This window comes from Melospiza georgiana, chromosome 7, assembly GCF_028018845.1.
Source record: "Melospiza georgiana isolate bMelGeo1 chromosome 7, bMelGeo1.pri, whole genome shotgun sequence".
NCBI classification, from domain to species: Eukaryota; Metazoa; Chordata; class Aves; order Passeriformes; family Passerellidae; genus Melospiza; species Melospiza georgiana.
This window is the reverse complement of record NC_080436.1, coordinates 7,537,894-7,558,892: the sequence shown is the minus strand read 5'-3', so window position 1 is coordinate 7,558,892 and position 20,999 is coordinate 7,537,894. Positions and strand designations below refer to the sequence as shown.

General features: G+C 46.6%; 1 protein-coding gene across 1 annotated transcript; it reads right to left on the bottom strand.

The window, feature by feature from the left end:
* Positions 1-1,086: 1,086 nt before the first annotated feature.
* LANCL1 (LanC like glutathione S-transferase 1) lies at positions 1,087-20,628 on the bottom strand. Its single transcript, XM_058028232.1, has 9 exons — positions 20,501-20,628; positions 20,225-20,342; positions 11,185-11,392; positions 7,024-7,159; positions 6,563-6,709; positions 4,441-4,623; positions 3,866-4,042; positions 3,508-3,580; positions 1,087-2,707 (listed from the first exon to the last, which is right to left on the bottom strand). Exons 1-9 carry the CDS (start codon positions 20,582-20,584, stop codon positions 2,631-2,633), a joined length of 1,203 nt encoding a protein of 400 aa, XP_057884215.1. The 5' UTR covers positions 20,585-20,628; the 3' UTR covers positions 1,087-2,630.
* Positions 20,629-20,999: the final 371 nt, after the last annotated feature.

Genomic DNA, 20,999 nt, shown 5'->3' with positions numbered 1-20,999 from the left:
TGAATTTTCAAACTTGGTCCTGCTCCCTCTCCTTGGCACAAAGGTGGGTGGAAGTGGGCAGCACCAAACCCAACCCCTGTATGAGAAAGGAAGGGTGACCAGAGAAACTGCACTATGCTGTTTTCTCATCCTCACTGCTTGACTCTCTTCCTCAAGACCTTTACCACCAACTTTAATAGAAACTATAGAAAACCAGGTTGTGTAGGACCTCAAGCTTGTGCTGGAGGGCAGGATCACCTCTATCCATCCAGCTTGGTCTTAAAGCCTCTGCTGCTGGACAGTCACAGCCTCCCTGAGGTGCCCTGCTCCTCCTTTCACTGAGCAGGAGGTGCTTTTTTAGGATCCACCTCTTCCTTTTGGGGGCCAGCCCTGCAAACAGGTGTATTTTGGTGCAACCAACAGTAACCTGCAGGACTCTGGTCTCCAATGGAAGCCACAGAGGGAGGATGCAGCCTTGGGTGGAGATATCAGTGCAAAAGGATGCCCTGGGATGAAAGCACAGCCTGCAAGAGAAAGCCCAGGACTGGCTTTGATGGATTGGAGATGAGGGGAAAATGTGAAATATACTTAATACTCGAGGTGGGTGGAAGGCCACTGAGCCTCCAGGAGCTGCCAGCACAGCACAGCTGTTGTGGGATATGTTCATCTCTTCAGACATGAATCCTGGTCACAAAGCAGGAGGCAGAAATGACCCAGAGTTTGGTTGTTTCAGCATTTTTATTAGACAGTGCTCCACTCAACAGTTGTACACGTGGCCCTGATGCTCCCCTGATCAGTGCACAAACCTTGGGACATCGTGCTCTCGTGCCACCATGACCCAGGCTGCACAAACCATCTCCTTTTACAGAACTGGTGCCCAGGAGAAACCCAGGCTCAGAGCAGTGTCCCTGCACTGCCAGCACACCAGCCAAGTTGGGAGGTAACTTCAAGTGCTGTTTGATTAGGCAACTCCTCCCTGCTTCCCAGTCACCTCCCTGTGCTGCTCAGTCCTGTGAGTGACAGGGGATGCCTGGTGCTGTGTCCACATGAGCCTGAGGCTCCTGACAGGGGTGCCCACCCTCAAGGAGATGAGTTTTCTGCAATCCAGATGGATTTTTGGAAAGGCAGCAGGAGTGTGGGCTTTGAGGAAACAAATCAGCCTTTGGGGGTTTCTGCTCCTTGCCTACCCAGGAGGTTCTCATGGAGCTCCCTGTGCCACTGGGCTCAGCTACCCTGCATTCAGGCACGTGTGAGTGTGACCCTGCCAGCTCTGGTGGTCCTGCTCTGTCACTGCTGGCCCAGGAGAGTGGCTGTGCTGCCCTGCTGTTTCTCCCCTGCCCTTCTGGGACTTGAGGCACTCAGCAGCTCAGCCCCTGAAAGATCAAAACCTGTGGCCACATTGGACAGGCTGAGGAGCTGCTCTCAAACAGCACAAAGCTGTGTGGCTGCATCTGTAAACTTCCCTGAGCTCAGTGTGTATGCTCAGTGCTAAGAAAGTGATTTACAGAGCCAGGTCCCAAATTCCTGTGAACTGGTGCAGCATCAGCTAAGGATGGAAAAGCACATCTACTCCCTGCAAGCACCTGACCTGCCTGACACATCAAAGCCAGTTAACCCAGTGCAGATTTTCCAGTTGGGTAGATGAGTGGTTGCAAATCAAACTACAACAAGCAGTAGCAAGGCAAACAAGAGACTCAAATGATCCAGGTTTGGGAAAGCTTATAAAAGAAAACATGTAAATAACATCTATACAGCTAATAGCTTAAACACTGTCAGAACTCAGTGGCATACATTTCCCTTGTTGCTGCTGGTGGGCACCTGGCACCACCTAATACACAAATTTAAATAAAGACTGCAAAATAAACTCTCAAAGCTAACAAGAAGAGACCACAAAAGCAAGCATGCTTAGCTCACTTTTGGACTGGAGTCTGCCATTGGATGACCAGTGGAATAGCAATGTTTAATGTAAGAAGGCAGTGGATTACTTGTCTGTCACTGGAACAAATGCACAGAAGAGCTATACATAGCCTTTGCCTTTAGAGCAGATAGGTGCAAACTCAGGACAAGCCTTTGGCATGTCAGTCCCAGCTCTGCCAGCTGCAATATGACATTAAAAATATACATAAGACTCCACAGTCCAGCACATTCACTTCACGTGGCACAGCCCAGATACTGAACCATCTGCTCTCTGGGTGCTCAGAAAGAAAACACTTGAAAACAACTTCCAGGGCAATAGTCTCAGTTTTCCATCTGTTGTTCTCCAAAGGCAGCTAAATTCCTGCAACTATTTGTTAGCACAAAAAGAAGTTAAATAGCCCAGGTTACATTCAATAGAAAACTTCTTCCCACGAAATGGGATACAGGAAATAGCAAAACTCTGTAGCCAACAAAATACTGTACAGCTCTCCCTGCTCCCACCTGCAGCCCTGAGTTTTTAAGGGACACCAGCAAAATCTGCATTCTGTCTTTAAAACTAAACAATGCAATGAGACAACTAGAAATGTTAGAGAACTCAGCATGCCCCCAGGAGGATGGATTCATGTTCAGTTAGGCGAACAACGGTGAGTCTGGAAAAAGGAGAAAGCAGCCTTGAACTGCATTTCCAAGTGCAGAAGGACACAGGGCAGCAAACTGCCAAGCAGGATTCAGATTTAGAGTTCAAATGCAGGGAACTTGGCCTTGGTAGGCACCAGCAGGTCAGCAAGAAAGTAAATTGTTCCAGCCATTCCTGAGGATGAAAAAAACAGACTGTGCTTCAGAGAAATTCCCTTTGGGCACCATTTTTCTCAGTTATCCAGGGAGTGAATGAGTTATGAAGACAGGAGAAAAGGTCCTAAACATTTTTCAAGGTCTGAGCCCAGCTTTCCCAAGCAACTTTGGTACCTCAGTGTGGAAAAGCATTTTGAGGTTAATCAAACACTGAAAAACACCTGGCAAAATGCCATGGGTCCTTTCCCCACTCCACCTCCCTCCCTTCTGCTTTAGCCATCCACAAGTTAAACACTGGGCAGCTTTGTCAAACTCTGGTGCTTGAGACACTGCTGCCCAGGTCCTGACTGATGGAACATCTGCTGGTGATGGCAGATCTGGGGGCAGCTGTTAGCAGGAGGCACAAAGTGCCACAGGAGCCACCAAGGTCCATAACAGCAGCTCCATTTGTTCCTCACCTTCAGAATCAAACTGGAACACTCATGAAGGATTTCAATCCTTAAAAAGGTACAGAAAAGAGAGAAGCCAGGCTACAAATAACCAAAAGGAGCCATGAAAGAATTCTCCCTGAGATCTGTATGTAAATCTGGGAGGCCTAAGAGGACAAGATGCTCCAGCTAAGACATTATCCTCTGCTACAGGGAGACTGCTTCTGGGCAAGGGTAGAAAAAACCTTCTTGGGTTTTGGTGGGTACAATTTCCTTTCCATCCCCTACACTGAGTTTTGCAAAGATTCCAGTGGAGCTTTCATTCTGTTTTCCTTGGTGCTAGAACAACTTAGATCCAGGAGCAAAACACAAGGCTAGAGACTGAGATTACCTTCAAAGAGAGAGAATGGTGTGTCTGGAGTCCGGCACCCGTGCTGCCCATAGCTTAAACACCACTCTGCAAACTGACAGAAGAGGTACAAAAAGTGTTCAAATTTGGTTAAAGGCAAGTCTTGAGAAGAAAATACGACCCCTTGTCCCCACACTACCCCTTGCAGAGCAAGGCTTCTGAGGGAAATCCCTTCTGTACAGGCTGTCAGACAGTGAGTGCACTGCTGAAGGACTACTCTGGTGCAGCTGGTCATATTTAGCTGCGTATGTGCCCCACTAGAAATTGCATTTCAAAGGCAAAGGCAGTGATGTAGAAGGCAGAAGTGAATAAGGCCCTCTACTGCCTCCCACAGCCTTACCTTGCAGGCCCTGTAGAGGTATTTCATGCTCTGAGTGAGGTTGTACAGTGCCAGGAAGGCATAAGCATTGCCAGCTGTGCCATGGCACAGCCCGTAGCCTTTCTTCAGTAACCCATACTGCCAGATCACTTCTGCACACTGCAGGGCATCACTCAGGTACTGCTGCTCCCCAAAGACCTGTGGAGACAAGAAACAGTTGTCCTTGCTGAGGCAATGTCCACCAAACAAAGAGCATCCCTGTGGGATGCAGAGGTCTGGGTGTCCTGCTGAAGTGACTGCACTGTTTACTTTTTAAGGAGGATATTTTTGATATCATGAGTGGGGATGTAACACCATTACTTCACACACAACTAGCTGTCACCATCTATCACCTGCAACAGGGCAGCCCACACAACTGATGGATATTTTCAGAAATATTTGTTTAAAAGATTAATTTCTGTATCAGAGGTTAGTGTGGGGTGATTTCACTGTAACAAGCCATCCTACTTCTAAGCAAAGGGGATGTCCCAGCATCTTCTCCAGAGGAAGTTTGACATGTAGGGGTCTCTGAAGGGTCTTTGCAAGGTTTCTGGTACCTTGTATGCCTGGAGAAGCATGTAGATCACACCTGGTGCTCCATGGCACCAGTGCACGAGGAGGTCTCTGGTGTCACCGATGCAGGGGGGGTAATTCCCAGATGGGAACTTCAGCTGGCACACATAGTCCACACTGGGCTTGACTGTGTTGTGCAGCTTCACTTGGCTCACTCCAAAGCCAGGCTAAGAGACAGAAAACATTTGAATCAGGGAGAATTACCCTTCTGTGTGTCCCTAAGAGACCCAAGGTCTGCCCAAAAGGTGGAAACGAAGTCAACCATGGCTACACTCTCTCTTGCTCCTTGTAAATTAAGTCATTTCTTTGCTTTGAGCTTTCACAGTTCACAATTACCCACTCAGTCACTGGTTGCTCTGCCTTTTAGCAGGAACTTATTTCCAGTCCTACCCTTCCATCCCACAAACAAAGACTGCTCCTAGCATGTCACCTGCCCCTCTAAGCAAGAGACCTTGCTGCTGCTTTTCCTAAGATGAGCAGGAATAGCTTCAGGTACCCAGAGCTGAAGTAAAGCAATATCAGTCTAAGATCAGTATTAAGGATGATTCCTTGCACCTAGAGCATCTCAGCCCTTAGCTGCTGGGCCAGCTCAGCTGACAGGCTGCAATTCTGAATTCTGAATCTTCACAGATGCTGCTGGCTGATTTCAAGAGGCTGACTTCACTGCTGACCTCAGTTGGAAGCAAGGCAGTGGCTTCAGTGTCCCAAAGACACTGCCCCACATGAAATCTGTGCAGTTCTAATTTCCCATGGCAGACTGCAATGAACACTCTCATCTAAGGAACACACTGTTCTCAGGCTGGTAACTGGAAAATGAAAAATCAATACTTGTGCTGTAAAGCCATTAGAGATAAAAGATGTTTTCCTCTCTGTATTTCACATTCTTGCTTCTTCCAAGGCTTTTTATGCATCATGCTTGGCTGATCCAGGCTCCTTTTACTTCACACAGCAGAGAAGCATAAAGCCCATGAGTATTTTATGGGAGACAAAATTATTTAAACAGCTACTTGGGAAGAAGCTCAGGGACTTGGTACAAATTTAGGCTCACAGCACATTGCTGTCTCCCCTGCTCCTAGCTTGCTATTCTGTGCTTCTGGGAAATAACCACCTTGCATCCCCCTCCTGCCAAATCTTCTAAATCTAATCTTCTTAAAAATCACCAACCACCTCTTCCTCTCTGAGCAACAGAAACGTTATATTCACAGGACTGCTACTGATCCTGTATATGGGCTTTAACTTTGACAGTCCTGAAGGAAAGCTCAAATGTTTGAAACCTGGTGCCTTCCTTTTCCACCTGCTCTCAGACTTATGTCTAATAAAAGATTACAGACTATTTCTAGACCAAAATAATTTGTGTTGCTGATGGGTACTCTTAATGCTTTAAAAATTCAATGTTATTTTTTGCTGTTATTTTTCTGAGTGCTTGAGCACTGTAAATAGATGCACAAAGGGACCCTCATAGGGGAATTATCACCCTCATTTTTTTTCAGAGCCAGAATAGGGAATATTGACAGAGCTCCAGTGAGTTGTGCAAAACAGTGAAAAAGCATCAAAGCAAATGGGTACTGCATCTCCCAGCCTCTTGTCTTGCTCTGCCTGCTTCAGGCACTGCAAAACTCAGTTGCTTTATCAAAGTTCCACATCTTTCACATTTAGAAGCAGGTTCTGCTTTGGATACAAAGGCATTTCCCACTTTCCTACTATGAGCACAATTTTTTTCAGCATGCTTTTGTTTCAGAGATTATCACTCTGCTCCAAGTAGCCACCTCAGAAAATGCAGGGAGGCAGCAGATACCAACAAATGTGAATAATGTAGAAGCAATTAAAATGAGGGAGAAACTCAGACCCAGCAGAGCTACAGGCCTCCACTGTGTGACACTGCTGGTTAATGCAGGTCACATTTCTCCACGGATCTCCAAGGTCAGAGATTCAATCTTAGATTTGAAGAAAACCTTTTAAATTGGAAATGCATGATAAACACATGGGTAAGTCCATCAGACAAGGTATCTTTCCCAGTTTGACATTACTAAGAGCCAATTCAAATGCTGTTCCTTGTTCAAAGAAATGTGAAACAGTGCTAAGGGCCCATCCCCTCACGTCTCTTACCTGCATGAGATAGTAGTAGATCCCAGCCAAACCATGGGCTGCTCCTACATAGTACTCCTGGTACCACTCAAACATCAGGGGGCTCTTTGCTGTGAAGTTCCTCTTTCTGGCTAAGTTCTCTCCTGAGGCTACAACTGCTTCACAAACCTGTGCAGGGATGGGAACAAATGTGGGTGAGGGAAATGTTGCTGCCCTGGACACAGCACAGTGAGTATTCTGGCACAGAACAAGATTTGTTTTTCTGCCCAAGAAGAGGGTGGAGTGAAATGTATGCCAGGCCAGTACTGCCCATGGATTTACATAGACAGCAGTGCTTTGTTCCTTTGGAAGAAAAGCAGGTATACCATGATGTGGTTTCTCCCTTATTGCCAGAGTTCTTTACATCTAGCATTGGTTTTTACCTGCCCCAAGATGAGTTATATGAGAAGAGACAGATAACAAAGCAGCAAAAGGCACAGTACCTGCTGGATGTGGCTCTGAGGGATCTTTTCCTCTCCGAAGTGCTTGTTCACAAATATCAGTGCAGAGAGATAGCCCATGCGCCCGTAGAGGAGCTCGTCTGGCACTCGGGGGTCAGCCTTGTGTAGGTGCAGCAAACTGCAATGGAACATTCCCATGGGGGACATGAGAGGGAAATGCACTCAAACATTGCACTCAAAGCCATGGAAACAAGCACTAAGGCTGGAGCTCAAAACCATGGTTTGTTCCTTATGCTGCTGTATCGGAAATCAAAGTGATCCCTCCGGCAGGGAGAAAGATGAGGAGGACTCCATAATATAAGAAGGCAAATTAATTACTTTATTATACTATATTATTCTATACTACATGACATTTCATCTAAACTGAATCTGCACAAGCACCCAACTCAACTCAACTGCCCAGAACCCAGTGACTGCCTGCTGACCGATGGTCTGGACACGTACTTGGTCCTGATAGGGCAAAGGAACAAAACCCCATCACTCGTGGGTCAGCCTTGTGTAGGTGCAGCAAACTCCAGTGGAACATTCCCATGGGGAACATGAGAGGGAAATGCACTCAAACACTGCCCTCAAAGCCATGGAAACAAGCACTAAGGCTGGAGCTCAAAACCATGGTTTGTTCCTTATGCTGCTGTATCGGAAATCAAAGTGATCCTGGTGGCAGGGAAAAATGATGAGGAGGACTCCATAGTATTAGAAGGCTAATTAATTACTTTATTATACTAGATTATTCTATACTGTATTACACTACATCTAAACTGAATCTGCACAAGCACCCAGCTCAACTCAACTGCCCAGAATCTAGCAACTGCCTGCTGACTGACAGTCTGGACATGTGCTTGGTCCTGACAGGCCAAGGGAACAAAACACCATCACTCTGGGTAAACAATCTCCATATTGCATTCTGCTTTGGCACAGCAAATGAGGTAAGAATTGTTTTGATAATTCTTTTCTCTGCTTTTCTCAGGTTCAGAGAATGTGAATCCCACACTGCTGTGTGGAGCTGTCAGGCCAGGCTCTGGCTCTCAGCCTTCTGCTGCATGAGGTGTGCAATCACTCCTTTCCTTCTGCCTCTTGTTTGGCTGATTGCTTCAGTCTGCTCTGCTCTTCACAATGCACTCATACTATGTGCTTGGGTTTTAGAGCACCAGCTTGGAAAGCTACAGGAGGGGGAAACCTGGACTGAAAGAAATGGTCAGCATAAGCTGCTGCTCAGGAAAGGCTGCCCACCATTATCTCCTTGTGATGTTACTGGCAAGGGGGACACTCTGCCAAAAATCACCACTTTCAAATTATAGGGCTATCCTTTTAATTTGGCTGCCTAAGGAATATTTGAAAGTCAAACTAGTGCTAATGGTATGTGGAAAAAAATCTCACCCCTAATGTTCTAAAGTCCTCATAGAGAAGCCCCTTCCTCTCCATGCCTACAAATAGCCTGGGCTATACTGCCAGGTGAGAAAGAGGTGTCTCCATGAGCTAAAAATGTAAGGGGTGGAACTACAGATGTTGTTTAGTATCAAGCTGCTGTGGCACATGGAAAAAATATCCTCTAGGAAGAACTGAGCAGCAGTGAGGACACCTTAGCAAAGTGGGAGTGCTGTGGCTGGCTGAGGACACCTTGTCTGGCACCAGGCTTTAGCCCACTAGTGCAGAGTGAGGTCTGCTGCAGTCAAGTATTTTCTTGCCACTTTTCTATTATGATATTGCCAAGCTGGTGATACTCCTGTGGTGTTAACAGAGACTGACAGCACTTCACACTGGTGCTTTGTAGCCCCATTCACTCTTGATGCAATTTTTCCTTTGTTTTACCTCTCATCACACTTCCAGAAAGACTGGATATCCTTCCCTGTCAGGGCAGCAGGTAGCAGTGTGATTGGATTTGGCTTTATCTTTCTGTTCACCTGTAAGACAGCAATCTGAACAGTGCCATCACTTTTAAAATACCAGCAAAAGTGGCTTTAAGGCTATTCCCTGACTGTTTCCAGCTGTGAAACCAGCCAGGAAGAGCTTTGTGTGTGCTGAGCTTCCCTGCCTGTCTGGAGCAACTGGACCACTTTTTTTGTTCTTTGTGCATTACTGCTTTACCTCTAACTGCTTTTCCAGCTGGATCATCAGGAGAGGAAGCCTGCCAGGAGTTTCTGCTGTTTTTGAAACATGGTCATGCATTCAGAAAGAGATGCCTGGGATGCTGCTGGACTGACTGCAGGCAGAATGCATTTCTCAGGTGTGTGGGGAAAGTTGTGGTCTCTGAAAGAATGAGCCACTCCTATTCACATTATCAGCCTATCACCTCAACTGTCAACAACCAGCAGTTTCTGGACAAAGGGAGATCAAGGCAGCTGTAGAGCCAAATGGGATTTTTGTACACCACTGGCTCTGAAAGCAAAGCTTTGACCTTCTGAATTGGTGGGAGGTGATAGGAAAAAGAGGGCTCCTAGAACATGGCTCACATTTTCACAGGCTCTTGGAAAATAGGCTGCCCTGAAACATTAGTGTCTCTAGAGCATAAAAGCACATTTTTTGGTCATGAACTCGCTTAGGAAAAAGCAAGCTTCTGTCTGTTCCACTGCAGGTAAAACCTGGCTGATGGATTCTCTCCACTGGCTCTGTAAAGATGAGGTGCTTTAAAAGATAGAGGACAAAATGCAGAGAGGCCCTTCTTCTCCACAGCTTTGATAAAAGTGCTCTTTCTGTGCACTTGCACTGCACAGCTTAGCAACTGATCTGTAACTAAAGAGCATACTCAAAAACCATTTAAGAGTTTTGATCTAGGGAGCCACTTCTCAAAGAAATACTCTATTTTAAAGGAGCACAGTCAGGCTAACTGCTCTGGAAATTGGTGGCAGAGTGAGAACAGTAGAACTGTTCATTTGAGAAAGCCACATTTTTCTGTTTTCCTCTTGCAGATGTATGAAGAAACCAATTTCCAGTGTTCTGACATTATTACACCATTAGATGGCAGTGCAAAATTAATCACGAGATTCCATTCTGCCACCAACCCACAGGCAGAACAAGAGGGATATGGGGAAGGAGACCTCAGCAAGAAAACATTAATTAGGGATTGTTTTTACAACCTGGGACTTATGCACTGACCACAACTGACCAGTATTGTTTGACAGATTAATTCTCTTTCTGTTAACAAATATGTTAATCTTAGTGAGATTTTGCCACTCTGTCAAAGCAAAATCTAACCCAGAGATTATTACCAGACCAAAGAAAGAGTTCTGTCCTCAGACTGATTGTATCTGCATAAACCAGAAGTTATTCTTAGTTAAGGGAGTGGAACTTGGTGTCCAAACCATACAGACACCTCTGATTCCCACCTGTGGCTTTTTTTTAATTGCTATTATGCATCACTTTCTCATGGCTGTTTAAGGGCAGTCAGTGCTCTGAAGCATCAGGGGTTTTGTCTTTCTTTGTGCTCATCAGGTAGGAGTGGAAACTCTCTACAGGGCTGTTTCTCACCTTCCTAAAACCCATCTTCCTTAAACTGAGAAATGCTTGCAAATACATCTCCTTAACTATTTTCCTTCCTCTGCCACATGCTGATCTATGCCTGCTTGTTTGTCCTTTTCTTGTCTTAAGTACCCAACAAAAATGCATCTGAAAACAGTCGAGGAAAGGCAGGAAATAGAAATAAATGAATCATAACCAGCTGCATTCTGCAGTTGAAAGGGATGCTGTCAATCTTAGGTTTAAGTCAAAGACAACTAATAAAGAGCAAATGGAAGCAAGTACCAAAATTAAATCTAATAATCTTACCACATTTTTCCTTTTCATCAAAATGACTGCAAAGCTAAATTAAAATGTTCTCAAAAACCACCAAACCCCACCTTCTGGGGTTTTTTTTCTTTTTAATTTTGGCACTTTTTTCTTCCTGTGTTTATCAGAATTATTTTTAAGATGGCAGTAGCAGCTGAACAATAGAGGCTTGCAGGCTGCCATGCAAACGTGTTTGTCCTTAAACCACCTCTTTCACCAGGGCAGGAAAAGTTTGTGCTGCCTTGCTAAGTTACTGAACTATCTCTCACACAAGACTGCAACAAAATGTCTTCACATTTGTCAGAGAGTGCCTCATCCAAGCCCAGAGCAGCTCTGTGAGCAAGAGGAAGGTCAGGACAGAGACATGAGCAAGGCTTTTACCGGATGATGCAGTCTTCTGCCTGCTTCTGGTTCTGCAGCTTGTGGTAGACAACAGCAGCCACTGCCAGGGGCCCAGCATCACCACACAGGAACGTGATGGATCTCCTGGTCAGGCACCTCAGGCTCTTCTTCACATACTCATGGGCCACCTGAAGGTAGGCTGGGTCTCCATACACTTCAAACAGGTGCAAATACAGCAAAGCAATGCCTGCAGGAGGAACAGAAAGGTTGCATCCATTAGAAATGTTCGCTGTGTTACATCAGTGAAGCTGACAGTCTGGCCTGGCCGTCATTTAGGGTATAAGCCTGACAGACAGGCTTCTCAGGGACATAACCCACAGCCTCCTTTCCTTGTGCCTTGCTGCTGCTTGTGAGTGGATGGCAGGTCAAAGAACAGCAGGGTCTGACCCAGGAAGGCCTGGAGAACAGAATTGCATAAAATTTTATATACATTATATATAATTTATATACATTATATATATAATTTATATACATTATATATTAATTACATACAATTTTCATATACAATTACATATATATATCTAATATTGTATGTTTTCATTTACAATATACATACAATTTCATATACAATTCTTTTATATACAATTACATACAATTTTCGTATACAATTACATATATATAATATTGTATGTTTTCATTTACAATATACATACAATTTCATCTGCAATTCTTTTATATACAAATACATACAATTTTCATATACAATTACATATATATATCTAATATTGTATGTTTTCATATACAATAGACATACAATTTCATCTGCAATTATTTTATATCCAATTACATACAATTTTCATAGCAAGGAGCAAAAGGTGAGGCCTAGACAAACCCACCTAAATCCATACACTGTACCTGTGACTTTTGCTCAACAGTGAAAGGGGAAAAAAGTCATCTTTGGGCAGATGGTACTTGTGACATAGCAGAACTGAGTTGTCATCCTCTCTATTTTTTCCCCATGGTCAGGGGGTAAGGGGTGGGGTTACTTAGCTTGGATTGGATTTTTTAAAAAAGTGACACACCATCAGCACTGAGAAACAGAATCCTTAGGACATCCAGACATCATACTCGACTCTTTTTAAAACTTTCCTTTTATTATTCTTTTTTAATTCCTTTCCACTGGGAAGCACCAGCAAGGTTGTTGCAGTTCCCTGGACATAATCTCCTGCTGTTGAGCATGTCCCAAGCCCTAAAGCAAGAACTGGTGCATCCTAGGAAAAAGAGGACTGCCCAATTCTCCTCACTCATGAGATCAGCCCCTGTCTGAAACACAAACAGCTGCCTGGAATACTGCAACAGGCTGCATGGTCCTCACTAGAGGTTTCCAATGGACTGGCCAGCTACAGAAACAGTTCTGCTACTGAGCAGTCACATCAATTGCTGTCCTTTGCCTCTGTGTGCCTTGTCTTCAGCCAGCTCTTGAAGCTTTCAGTAGGTGAATGAGGAGCTCAGTAAGTCTGTGCCTGACAGGTCTGTCACACTTGAACCCTCCTTCTGATCTGGGAGCCATCCTCAAACCTGCACTGAAGAAAGCTACTGGCCTACATCACTTTGAGAAGAGCTTATTTTTCCCCTTAACAATAACCATTTCTGAGAAGACTCAGGTTCTGCATTAAGCCTAAATTAACAGAGCCAATCTCTGCAGATTTTGATGTGTTAAGGTCAAGGGGGCAAGCGTGCTGCAGAATTACAGTCCAAGGTACTGAGGACAATTTCAAACTTGGATAATTTTCTCATTTTGCATGGGTAATCTCCAAAGCTTCATGTTACAGACAATTCAATTCCACATGTACATTATGTATAAAATTTCCATTTCCTGCTGAAGCTAATAACCTTGTTCTCTCTCTAAGCAATTTAGTGCTGGCAATTCTAGAGAGAGCTCAGCTGTACAGTGCCATCACTCAAGTCTGTAAGGATGTGGATATGAAGCCCTTCTTTAAAGGGGAACCCTCCTTTTCCAGCTAGAAAATGTCAAGTGACTCTTCTTGATTTATTTAGTACCTAGCACATCTTCTAGACTCTTATTAGCCTGATAGCTGTCTAAGCACAACTTGCACTCTTGACTTATCTGCTTTAATACAGAACTTTTAGCTTTGTAAGTAGTTTCTATTCCCACTGCCATCATACCACCCTAATTATGCACATAAGTATCCTGCCAAGACCACTGCAGGGATTGAATTCTTAGAAAGTAAATCTCACCATTGTTTTCTTCTGATTTCTTTGCCTCTCCTCTTTTATAACATTTCTCACCCCTTATCCTCTCAAGCCCAAGCATCTTTGGAAAGACTCCAAAAAACCACTGACCTGTACTAAAGGATGAAGCTGCTTCCCCAAAACATTCACTTTTTATTTAAAACTGAAAGGTCTTATAAACTGCATCTAAGGCCAGTTTTCTCAATTCATTCCTGTTGTCATTTGATACTGGCAATACTCCAGGTACCCATGAAAGCTGTTTCTTGTTAACTCTCCTCTGTTACAGTTGGGCAGAGGAGAGGGGGAAAAAATTAACAAAGGACTCATGGGATGAGATAAGGATTGGGAGAAAAAAACACTCTAAGGGTGTTCAAATGTAAAGGTATAAAGTAAATTTATTATTAACAGTCAGAGGAGGATAATGAGAAGTAAAATAAGCCTTTAAAATACTTCTTTCACCCCCAGGCTCTCCCTCCTTCCCACTGACAGCAGAGGGAGACAGGACATGAGAATTTTGGTCTGTTCATCACTCAAGATCTTCTTCTGTTAATTCAGAGAAAGGAGCCCTTTCTCAGCTAGGCTGTGGGGTCCCTCCCATGGGAGACAGCCATTCCAAAACTGCTGTGGCATGGGTCACTTGTCCACAGGGTAGTCTTTTAAGGACAGGCTGCTCTAGTCTGGAAGCAAGGGCCCTGTCTCTGTCTGTCTCTGGAAGCAGGAGCCCTCTCGCTCTACTTGGGTCTCCCACTGGATCACAGCTTGCTCTGGCATCCACCCACTCCAGCGTGAGCACTTCTCCCAAGGGCTGTGAGTGGATCTCTGCATTCCCTGTGAACTTCATGCATTACAGGGGCACAGCTGCTTCACCACAGCCTGCAGAGGAACCTTGGCTCTGGTGCTTGGAGAACCTTCTCCCCCTCTTTCTTTCCACTGACCATGTTTGCGCCCACATGTCCTCACTTCCTCCTCCTTTCTGACTACTGCTACTTTTAGTACCACTGTCAACAACTCCCACCAATTCAAAGACTCCTGTAGGATCCTGTAGCACTGAGAAGCTGATCTCACCTAGGCTCCATGCCAGGGAATTGCCCATCCTGTTTCTGTGCTGGCCAGGCAGCCACAACACCATCTCACGGGCAGCGGCAGCCGCAGCGGTGCTGGTGCTGTTTAACGCCTCTCCTCATGTGGAGAGGTGTTAAAAAATAAAATCAAGGTGTGCAGGCCCCACAGGGACATAAGGTGTGATCTGCAGTCTCTCTGTTTGGCTCATGTCTCTGTACATGTGGGGTGCCAGGAAGGAGAAGCTGCCACCCCAGCCCTGCCCTTTCAGCCATAGTGCATTGCCACAGGCTGAGCCAGCATGGCAGCAGCCACAGTGCCTCCCCACCCTTGGGGAATAAACTGCCTGTGCTCTGTTTTCATTTTCTTCTTAACTATGTCATCACAGAGGAGTTAGCAGCCTCTGTAACTGAGCCAGCAGCAGGTCCATGTTCAGAGCCATCAGAGATTGGCTCTGTAGAACATGGTAGAAGCTTCCAGCAGCTTCTCACAGAATGTACCCCTGTGGCCTTCCCCTGCTACCATAAACCAGGCCATGCCAAATCAACACAATCCATCAAGGAACTCCTTCCTCCCAAACTGATCAGAAGGGCACAAGCAGTGCTGCCCTCAGCTTGCTGGTCCCTCTGCTGGCACCTGTGAGCCCCATAGGGGACAAGGCAGCAGAGGAGGGCAGGCACAAGCATGAAGAGGCAGAGTTGATGGATGTATTTAGAGGGATACAAAACAGTCACCTGGGTGGGGATATCTGGTATTAACCTGTGTGCCAAGGTGCAGGCAGAGCATTTCAGAGGCAGTGCAGGTCAGAGGGAAGAGTATCCAGGCAGTGAACTTGGTTCAGCTAAGGCAGTGTTGCTCTGCCTTCCACAGCTCGCTCCCTCTCCAATGCCCTCCTCACCCCAACTGACTGGGTAGGTTTGGGACTGACTGGTGTTTGTCTGGCCTGCTTTAAGTGGTATACAAACACAGCATCACCAGACACATGCAGCTAGGCAAGTTGTGGATCTGCTCCAATTCTCTGTGACCTGGAGGTCTGATGTTCAGTGTTCCACTTGGAAATGTGACCCAATTTTGTGACCTCTGACTGTTTCCACTCAGAACTACCATCCAGTGGCCTGCTACTGCCAAAGATGTCAGGGCTTTGTCCTGTTGATTGTTTACTATTGGACCTTTTTCTCTGTAGTTTCTCAGATGTCCAATTTTTTTTTGCTTCTAGCCCCTGAGCAGAGCTGAAGGAGATGGGGAATGCACCAGGGAGTCCTTGATGGTACAGGGCTGCACAGAACATGTGCTGCTGAGAGACCAACAGGGCTCTGCTGACAGAAACAGCCACTCCAGCATGCAGAAAGCCAGTACACAGGAGCTGAGTGTCCATGCCTGAGATGCCTGCTCACTGCAGGGAATCAGGAGGCCAAAGTCAATCCTGTGTGCCTCACAAAGCCTGCTTAGTCAACACCTTCAGAAGGACAGTGAACAGCACCTCTCTCCTCTCACCCTCCTGCAGAGGTAGGCACTACTTTGCATTAGAGATTTCTTTAGAGTGGGGCAGTGGAGTTACAGACAATTGTGCCAGTTGTGCCAGAGTTACAGCCAGCTTGTGCTGATGCCCTGACTTCAGCAACCATTGCCTTCAACAGAGCAGGCACTGCTGGAAATACCAGGGGAGGTCCTGCTTGTGAGCTGAAGCTCTGCAGTAGGCAGAAATGTGAGCTAAAGCTCTGCAGTAGGCAGAAAGAGAATCTCATCCACATGATCATTCTGTTGATCAAAGAGAGGCTGTGCCTCAACTTCTCTGCAAGTTTAGACTTGCTCTTTTGTTGGCCTGCAAGCAGTTTGCTTTGTAAGCAAGTTATGCCCTTAGACTGTTCTGAACATGCCTCCTTGCCCAGCAGGAGCTGAGCTGTGCTTCTTCTACCAAGGAAAGGAGGTTACCATAAGAGGATATTTTGTTCCAAACCAACCACCTAGAGTTAAAAAGATCTCAGAGATCTTGCATTGACCCAGGGCAGTAAATCAGCCAACAGCCTCAAAGCAGGATGTCAAACACAGAGGGAGAAGCAGAATCCTATCTCTGCACGGTGATGAAGCCTGATGGTTTCTGGTGAGACAGCTGATGCCATTTTATTAAGCCAGGCATGGGGTAAAAGAGCATGGATGGCCCAGCTTTATTGCCCAGCTCAAAGGACAATTAGCATCTCTCCTGGTGCAGACACATGGGATGCTCCTTGCACTCCTACCTGCATGCCAAAGCCACACTGCATGCAACAGTGAGACACCTCTGCAAGTCCATGTTCAGAACTGGCTGGGGAGTCAGTTTGCAGCTTCTCTTCTGACTGCATGATTGATCATCCAGGATGCCTAAGCATTTATCCTGCCTTAAAACCTGGGTAACAGAGCTTCTTCTGTTAAACTTTTTGCCCCATCACAAAATCCTACAACAGGTTAGGTTAGCAGGGATCAGTGGTGATCTGCTCCAACCCTCTGAAAGGAAGGTCAGCCTCAAATTTGCATGCCATTGCTCTGGGCCTTGTCCAGTCAAACACTGACTATCTCCAAGAACAGAAAATTCATAAAAAACTACCTGCCAAGCATTTGGCAGCAATGTGGTTTATGTGAGTGACCCAAGGCACTCTATTATCTCTGAGCAAATGCATCCTCACTTTCTCTGGTTCTATAGGGATTATCTGAGGATTTACATTTTTCTGAACAGGACTAAAAAGGACGTAAGTTCTCTGGGTTCTGAGGTTAAAATGAACATATTGCACTAAAGTGAATGAAAAGTGTTTTTCCAGAAGTTTTCCTGAACTGGTTCAGTTGTAATTTCATTTTCACATGGCTTTCCTTTCAAAAGACAACTAAGCCCTGCTCCTTGTCCCTACTTGCCAATGGCCAGCCAAAAGCTATGGATGGGGCAGGCCAGCTGAACTCACTGGGCAGTTTCAGAGGCCCTCTGTGACTAAGACATTGCCAGAGAAGTGGATGCTTGCATGGAAAACAAATTCCAAGTGAACCACCACAGTGTGGAGGAAGGTGAATCTCTCCCTTACATACCTCATCACCCTGGAAGGATGCAACAGACCAGTAAGCACTGGACTCAGGAGCATCCTGGCTTCTGCAGTCACCTGTGACAGGAGTGAATTCCTTCCACTCCCTTTCCATCAGCTGTGCTCCCAGTCAAGACAGTTTTTGGAGCAAGGCCTTTTGCATTACCACAAATAACCAAAAGGCATCCAGGTTTCCCTCAGCATCCTCAGGCTAACCTGGAAATGGATGAGGCTGCTGTGCTTCTACCAGATCTGCTTCTGCCTCAGAATTAGCTTAGAGCAGCTTAGCTTCCCTCAGTCAACACCATGATACCAGTGAAACAGATTAGGGAAAAACCTCTTCCAGCAGCCTCCCTAAACTGATGAAAAGCCAAAGCAGAGCACAACAGCTGAGGCTGGTCTGTACCCAGGCACGTACCAGGAGCTGCCTATGGGGCCCTGATCTCTATGGGGAACTGAATGAGAATGTAACAAGCTGATTCAAATATGTTTTGAGGGCATTCAGCCATACACTGGATAATCTTGATCCAAAGTGTGTTTCACTGCCTCTGAGCTGAAAACCTGAGTTCTTCCTTCCCTCTGCTCCAACTTCACGTGCCAAGAAGCCGTGGCTTCCCTGGCACAGCGCACGCTGGGGGAACAGGGCTCTGTCAAGTGTGGTGGGAAAGAAAGGAGCCCCAAAGTAAAATGCCAGCATATGCTGTGCATTACTGAGTGCAGTGTAGTACACTCAAGCACGTTACATCTCACAGAGTTTGTGCCAAGAGAGCCATATTTCAAATCTCCCTTATTAGCAGCCACGAGAGTGAGGGCTGATTTCAGACTGCTGGGCAATGATTCACATGAGGAGATACTCAACAAGCCTTTCCTACACAAGCAATTACAGGAAAAAGCTGCTGTCTTGGCCCAATTAATTGTGTCTCTGGAAACCAGCTCTGAATAAATTAATATAGCTAGAATTGGAAAGGAAGGTAGGGTGACAAAGTTATAGCGTGACATCTGCAAACTTCACCACGCTCGCTGTGACTTCCAGGAAATCTGCCCATGGATTTTTTCCTATTAGCCAAGGCAAGAAGGCTGTGTGCCCATTGAGGAATGATCTCTGGGAAGAAAAGAGAAGAATCCCTCTTGAGAAACTGCCTTCCAAATGAAAACAATCTGAACTCCTGAACCAGATTTCTCAGCCACTGTTTCATAACTGCAGTCACTTTCCAACACAAAGTACCTTAGGACCACCTTCAGAAAAGGAACATGGCCTCTGGGGAAAAGTGTTTTCCTTCTCCCCAAGAGTATTCCTAACATCTACTATCCTCCTGCTTTGTCTCCTGAATTTTCTGCAATCATGACTGAAGACCACCTTTACCATAGCAGTGCTTCTCATCAGTGGGGACCCCAGGGCAGGGTCACACAGACTGGAAAACTGAACATGTCTGCCAAGGTGGAATCAGCCAGCACTCAGCAGAAATGTATAAATTCACTGGCAGCAGCAGCAGAGTGCTGCCAAGACAGCAGCTGATGAAATCAATGTTCTCCCACGCTGGAATTTAATACTGGCATCCTAGCATTTCTTATGAACTGCTCTTCAGTGCTCTCAGTGCCTGTCTGCCTTACTAAAATTTTGAAGCAGGCATTTCTGGCACTGCTGTCATCAAGCTGCAACGTTAGTTTAGCACCAACACACAACACCACTCTCATAAGCAAACTGTTGGCATTAAGTTCCACAGCACCCACACACAAGCCAGCCACACCCAGATTGTACTGTAGAAAGTTGCCATTTATGATTGCAACTTTGCAATCTACAAAAAGAAAAGCAGCAGCATCAAAAAAATCTTGCAGCAAGCAACAGATTGATTTCAACTATCCTAGGGTCCCTGAATAGGGCCTGGCACAGCACAGAAGGCAGGAGAGATGTGAAAGCACACAGCAGCAGCTGAAGTTGGGGCACAGAGAAAGGTGTGTCCTCCTTGGCACCAGTGGGTAGAAACAGGGAGGCAAAGGCAGGGCACACTTCCAAGGAAGGAAAACCAGGTTGAAAATGCAGAAAAGGAGAAAGGCAAGCTCCTAGAAGCTTTGCAAACAAGTTGGTACAAGGAAGGCTTCCACACTTTGTTATACTCACATTAGTATTTCTGCTCCTTCTGGCAGGCACTGGAGCAAAGCCAGTGCTCCCTAAGTGGAGTGGCACTACCTGGGGAATAGGAATGGAGCAATCTTCCAATCAGACAAGGTCATCAGATAAATTACAGCTCCAATAGAAAAGACAGACATTATCTCAGGCCATTAAGCTCACTGCTGCCAGATGCAAGGGCTCCTTGCAGGTAAATGACTTACCGTGTACACCTGCCTACTTCATGGGGCAGTGGATGGAGCACTGGTTTTGTTGTCATCATCCCCACCATGGCTAGATTTGGAACATGTCCCTTTGCAGGCTGCCATGCTTACACTCAAACAACTGCTGGCCTTCTCCGTGGTGTTAAGTCCAGCACTATTAATCCTGCCCTGTGACACTGTGGCCTTCACTCTGCAGCATGAAACCTGCCTCAAAAACGGGGAGTCTAGAGAAAGACTTGTTCTCTTGTTTTAATGGACTAAACCACGCAGAACAAGTGCCATTCTTGACATGGATCTACCGTGACCATTCCAATGGCCAAACCCCACGGTCTGCCAGGAGCTGACCTAGAGGTGAGCTCCAGGGAGCTGCTGCTCCATGGGACCGACCCTACCTGTCCAGCCAGTGTACGCCGTGCAGTCATGCGGGTCGGCGGACTTGAGGCCCTTCTCCATCTGCTGCAGCAGCTCCCTGATTTTGTTATTCAGCCGCTGCGTGAATTCGGGGGTCAGCTGTGGAGAGAAAACCCACCAAACATGAAGGCAACGCGGGTGGGCATCGGTACACGGGGTATCCCTGGGGAACCGCGTTTGGAACCAGACAGGTGTCAGCTCTACACGGCCTGGGGGCAGATCCCGGGGCAGAGCCGCCTCACCCCAGCCCCGCTCACCCGCCCGGCCGCGTCGAAGTAGCTGGTGGCCAAGGACTTGTCATAGTCCGCGTAGGGGTTCGGCAGTGCCCGCTGCGCCATCATAGTGCCGCTCTGCTCGGCTCTGCTCGGCCAGGCCCGCCCCGGCTCCGCCCCGGAAGGCGCCGCTGCCGCCGCTCGCCCCTTCCCGTGCCAGGGGCGGGCTCGGGGCCCGCGGCTGCTGCCGCCCGTGCTGAGGGGGCCGGGGGCGTTGTCTTCTCGATCCTGTGGGGGTGAGGGCCTGTTGCAGCAGGCTGTGTCTGCTGTAGAGAACCCTGTGGAGCTCAGGTCCCTTGCAGCTGACCATGCAGATGATCATCGAGGGGCCGGCTGCAGCTGGCTCTGTGGGGCTAAGGTCGCTCTGCTGCTGGGTCTGTGTGCTTTAGGCAGCCCTTTGGAGTATAAGGTCGCTCGCAGCTGGCCTTTGTGGGGCTTAGGGACACTGTAGGGCTGAGGGTAATTGTTACTGTCTGGCTTAGGG